General features: G+C 40.4%; 1 protein-coding gene across 1 annotated transcript in view; it reads left to right on the top strand.

The window, feature by feature from the left end:
* PTBP1 (polypyrimidine tract binding protein 1) overlaps positions 1–4,987 on the top strand; it is a 29,909-nt gene extending 24,922 nt beyond the window's left edge. Inside the window, exons 10-14 of the mRNA XM_006017454.3 lie at positions 998–1,031; positions 1,555–1,647; positions 2,056–2,272; positions 3,165–3,242; positions 3,849–4,987. Coding sequence (XP_006017516.1) covers positions 998–1,031; positions 1,555–1,647; positions 2,056–2,272; positions 3,165–3,242; positions 3,849–3,981 — 555 coding nt within the window. The 3' untranslated portion in view covers positions 3,982–4,987. The remainder of the gene's footprint in view (positions 1–997; positions 1,032–1,554; positions 1,648–2,055; positions 2,273–3,164; positions 3,243–3,848) is intronic.
* The last annotated feature ends 326 nt before the right edge of the window (positions 4,988–5,313 follow it).

Genomic DNA, 5,313 nt, shown 5'->3' with positions numbered 1-5,313 from the left:
TGACTTCTATCAGTCTGCTCCCCTGCTCTGGCAGACCCAGCACACTGCACGCATTAAGCGAGTGTGAGCTTCTCTCCCACGCTAACGGTACCGAGTCCTCTTACAGCAGACAGTTCTTCGGCAGTCCCTTCTGATGGGTATTTTGCAGTAATTCAGCAATGCACCCAGTTAATCTTTTTGCTTTGGAGGCAGTGATTCCCATCCAGACTACTCCTCTGAGCTACAGTGAGATAGATAACTATCCAGAAGACATTCCTGCCTTATACAGCAGCTTGAATGTCATGCTGTATTTTGTTTGAACCATTAGGCCTCCTTTTGCTAGGTGGTGACTTTTTTTTTCTTCAAGAGGCCAGGAAATCTCCTTCCAGAAAAGTGGTCCAAGTATAGTTTGGGCTTAATTTTAGTATGAATAGTTCCAGAAGTCACTCTACTGTGATACTGTCTCTTACCTTCTTTATATATCTTAAGTAAAAATGCTTTTCTTTTATCATTGTGTTCCACTAGGTAAAACCTTATTAACTATTCCTGTAAACAAGTATTGTATGTAGAAATCTATAAATCTGACTGATGGAACACTACATATTTCCTTATGTATTTACTGACCTGTGTTTTTTGCTACTTTTTTCTTTTCTCCCCCATCCCTGAATATTTTTTTTTTCTTCCCCTGATCCGGAATTTCTTTGCCAACTGACTGCACGGTACTTCTGCTTCCTGTTGTTGCTTGAAACAAACAAAAAAAAAAAACCAAAAAAAAAAAACCACAATAAAAATTCCCTTTCCAAAAAAAAAAACAAAAAAAAAACCCTGCTCTTCGGAAACCAACCTGCCCTTCAATATTAACCATCTTGAAAACTTCATCATCCATCAACCAATTTCGCCATTTCCTGCGGGGACTCTGCCCTTCCTCGTTGTGGACGATTTGTGCAACCTCGCTCTCCCCTTCGATTCCTTACCTCTTCCCTGTCCCTCCGCTGCCTTGCTCTGCTGTTCTCTAAAGAGAGTTACACCCCAATGCCTCTTTATTCTTTTCGGTATGTTATTATTCACACTTTTTATTACCTTGTTTTTCATTTATTTTGAGATTTTACTTTTGATACTTCAGAAATGTACAGTTTGCAGTTTGCCATGTTTTTGAATGCATAATTTCATTTTGTTTTTACATTGTTTACATAGTTTTCTGTTTAATTTTAGTTTGCCCTTATTTTGATGTTCAGTTATGCATGGTTTATTGCTTTGCATGTCTTTTTATAGAAGTTTAAAATTGTGGTAGCATGCTAAATTGTCTAGTTCAGTCCTCTGGCAGTTAGACTTTTTTTTCTTTTTTTTTTCTTTATGCTAAAATCCAGATCTGTTTCTTTAATGTATTGTTCCATTATTATTCTGCTATATATCAGTTCCCCTCAGTAGAGCAGAATAAACAAAAATGGTTGGAATGAGATCAATCTGGTTGTGGATGTTTTTGCTGTTGGATTGATTGATTGATTAATGTAGAGTTGGATGAGACTTTCCTTTTCCTGCCTAAAGACTATTTTCTTGTTTCCTCACTTTCTGAAGGCGTCTATGGTGATGTGCAAAGGGTGAAGATCTTATTTAATAAGAAGGAGAATGCCCTAGTTCAAATGGCAGATGGAAACCAGGCTCAGCTTGGTAAGCTTACCTGCAGAGGAAGCAGAATAGCAGTGCTAGAAAACACTGCTGCAGTAGCTGCAGTTGGGATTGTGCTGTTATGGCTGTCAGGTTATAACAGAATAGCTTAATAACGCCTCTGGTGGGGAAAGGAAATAGTCAATATTCTCATTGTCCACGAGGTACAAAATAAGCGTCCTTGCACTGAATTGCTTGTCTGTAGGCTGAGATTTGGGTCTTACATGGAAACAGATACTATATTGTCAGGTATCTTGCTAATGGCAAAGGGGTGGGCAATACTGAAAATGTTCAAAATAATGATATTGTTGGGAGTGTTGGTGCTGGGGGATTTTTTTTTTTTTGTGGGGTGGGGGGGAAAGGAGTTGTAATTTTGGGTGAAACGTCCAATGTGCTGTTTAACTGTTGCAGCCATGAGTCACTTAAATGGTCAGAAGCTTCACGGGAAGCCTATCCGTATCACACTGTCCAAGCATCAGACAGTACAGCTTCCCCGCGAGGGACAGGAAGATCAAGGGTTGACTAAGGACTATGGGAATTCTCCTCTACATCGTTTCAAGAAACCTGGCTCTAAAAACTTCCAAAATATCTTCCCACCTTCTGCTACTCTTCACCTCTCAAATATCCCGTAAGTAACCATGTGAGCATTCCCGATTGGCCAAGTGTGAATGCTGTGGGGAAGGACTAGCTTTGTAAACTGAATAAGGTGCTAGGTTCAGTGGTGCTTGATATTCAGATTCGCATTCTCTAGGACCTGGGGAGTTCTGGGCACTGCTCATTTTTAAAAGAAATGGGATATCAGCGGTCATCCACCGGTGCGCATTATAGCATGGTTTTAGGTTCTCTCTGCAGCAGGTTTGGTTGTACGATCCATTTCTCCCAGGAATGTCAAGGTGCCAGCTGTCCAAATGAATCCCCCCACTCATGGGGTCTAGACTATGTGTATCTTTTGTTGCTGGTACTTTAAAAAAAAAAAAAAAGTTACTTGCAGCTCAGTGCTTCTGTAAACTAGTTTGTGGAAGTATCAAGGCAAAAAAGAACTTGAGTGAAAATCTCTGCATGAGCAGGTAGGAGGGAATTCCACTGGCTGGCAATGCTTTGTGCGTTTGCCAGATTTCTTTCTGCTTTCATTTTGGGGCTGTTTTTTTTTCCCCAAGATCATTTTGTGGGTCTTCTGCAATTCAGGATATTGTAGCAGCTCATGTAAAACGTTTCCAGAGGGAAGAAATGCGTATGTTTTGCTGCAAGGCAGCAGTGTTTTATCTCTGGAAAAAACAGCGGTAGTTAAACACGAACATACTGCAAATCTATAAAGAAGACATCTCTAAAGTACAAAGCAATAACTTTGTCTAGTAGGAATATAGGATACTGTATTCTTCCATTACTGGCAGGAGAAAAGACTTGGCTATCGTTAAGGGATCTTAGAAAATGAAATGGCAAAAGATGATGTTTTTGAGAGTTAAACTTCTAATCCGTGCCAGCCTAAATCTGACTTCTTTTCTTTTTTTGTTTTAAATCAGACCTTCAATAACTGAAGAAGACCTCAAGATGCTGTTCTCAAGCAATGGTGGCATGGTCAAGGGATTCAAATTCTTCCAGTAAGTCTGAGGTTTTAAGCGTTCTGTTTTGATGAGGTTATTAAAAACCAGTGAGTTCTCCACCAGTTTGAAGCATTGGGTAATAACTGCCACAGAGCAAAAACCTGTATTAAAAGGTGTTTACACTGCTTGCCTTGTCTGGGTAAGGAAGTGGGGGCTACCCACTTGTAGTAAGTGCATAGAGAGCACAATGACCTGGTATTACAGTCGGACTTAGCAGGTCGATGGCTGAGAGGTATATTTTCATTCTGAAGACTAGCTCGGCCCAGTAAGAGGAACAAGATAAACTTCAATTATGTGAGCCATTCTTGCTGAGATATCTGGCTCCCTTGAGCTTTGGACGGTAAATTTGAACGGAGTCAGAGAGGTAATCTGAAATCAGGCAGAGTTGCACCTTTGAGACTTAATTGAGTGATGCATAAGCTTTCATAAGCAGCAGCACATCTCCAGTGAGCTGTTGCATGCACAAATTTAAGCACCACTACACCAGATAATCTGAAAGGTGCAGCTCTGCCCTGCTTTCTGCTTGAATGGCCTCAGAAAGAGCCTTTACAGACCGTGAGAGCAAACTCAGTATTTTGGACTTTTTTTTTTTTGTCTTGCCAGGAAGGACCGTAAGATGGCTCTGATCCAGATGGGCTCTGTGGAAGAAGCCATTCAGTCGCTCATTGACCTCCATAATCATGATCTTGGTGAGAATCACCACCTGCGTGTGTCCTTCTCAAAGTCCACCATTTAGAACTTTGGAAGGTGTGAGACCGAATGGACCTGACTTAAAACCTCATGGGTTCAGCCTTGACCTTAAATGGTTGAACGCTATGGGACAACTTCCATCATTCCAGAAAAAAAAGCCACTTTAAAAATGCAGCTGAAGTGACCTTAAAGACCAGAGATTTTATTTTTTTAAAGAGAAATCAGTTTACCGGTTTTTAAAAAAATTAAATCTAATTCCTATTGCTAACCTTGTGGTGATGGGATAACAATCTCGATGACTGTTCAAACAACAACAAATAAATCACAAGTTAAAGTTTACACTTTGGAAACTACTCTGGGAAATTTCCCTTTCCCCCCAAAAAACGATCCTAACAAGCTTATCAGGTTTCACATTGATGCCTTCTTTATTTTCTTTACCCATTCAAGCCTTGGAAGACCCAAAACCACTGTGCAAATTCACTTTAGCGCCTTTGAGTCAGGATCTTGCAACGTGCATGGTGTGTGGGAGTTCCCAACTCACCCAGCGCAAAGGGCCTAGGCCCTGAGCCGTGCATCTGCTATCCTGTGCCTTAAACTTTTTCTTCTTATTGGGAGGGGGAAAATATTACCTGAAATGTTGGGATTGGCTTGGGAATGTTGAGGGAAATGAGTTCTAGTTATTGGATCAGCTCATTGTAACGAAGGACAAGTGAAGCTGGCAAAGTGGATAAAGAAAATATTGGGCTTTGACTCCTTAGGCAGTTACTGAGTGTCCCACTGTCCATGAGATGTCTCAATCTGCATAGTATCATGTGTAATCTTGCCACTGCTCCAATCTGTGTGTGGTTTGATTTCCATCTGTGCATTCTTTCAGGTGGGCGTTAAGATGCTTTGTTTATAACATTCAAACTGAGCAGAAAGGTCTGGGTGAGGAAAACGCTCCCACGACCCATTTACATTCCAGCAACTATAGCAAGTTGACAGGCTCTCCTTTCATTAGAGCCTTGATCAAGCTATGAAAATTAACCACTGTTGGACACTTGTGAAGAAAACAAATCAGTATGAGCTTGTCTAAATTGTACATACATCTAAATACTTGGCTAGGATTTGAAGAATTATTGGATATCCCACATTAGAAAGGTGCTTATCTGTCACCTTCGTGCCCCTAATTTGAGAAATTAACAAGACCAGCGTAGCTCCGCCATCGTTCTTATAGCATGTCTTCAGCATTTGAGCTTTTGTTTTAATCCTTGTATTATACTTTTGATGCAGTTGCTGTCATCTGTGCCTAGCAATATTTCCAGTTGACCAAATATTCTAATCTCTTTATATGCAAAAGAAATAGTTTAAGTACCTTTTTATAGAATGATAAGATGGT

This window comes from Alligator sinensis, unplaced genomic scaffold (genome assembly GCF_000455745.1).
Source record: "Alligator sinensis unplaced genomic scaffold, ASM45574v1 scaffold1295_1, whole genome shotgun sequence".
Classification (NCBI taxonomy): Eukaryota; Metazoa; Chordata; order Crocodylia; family Alligatoridae; genus Alligator; species Alligator sinensis.
Note: the sequence above shows the minus strand (reverse complement) of the source record. Positions and strands in the feature narration are given on the sequence as shown.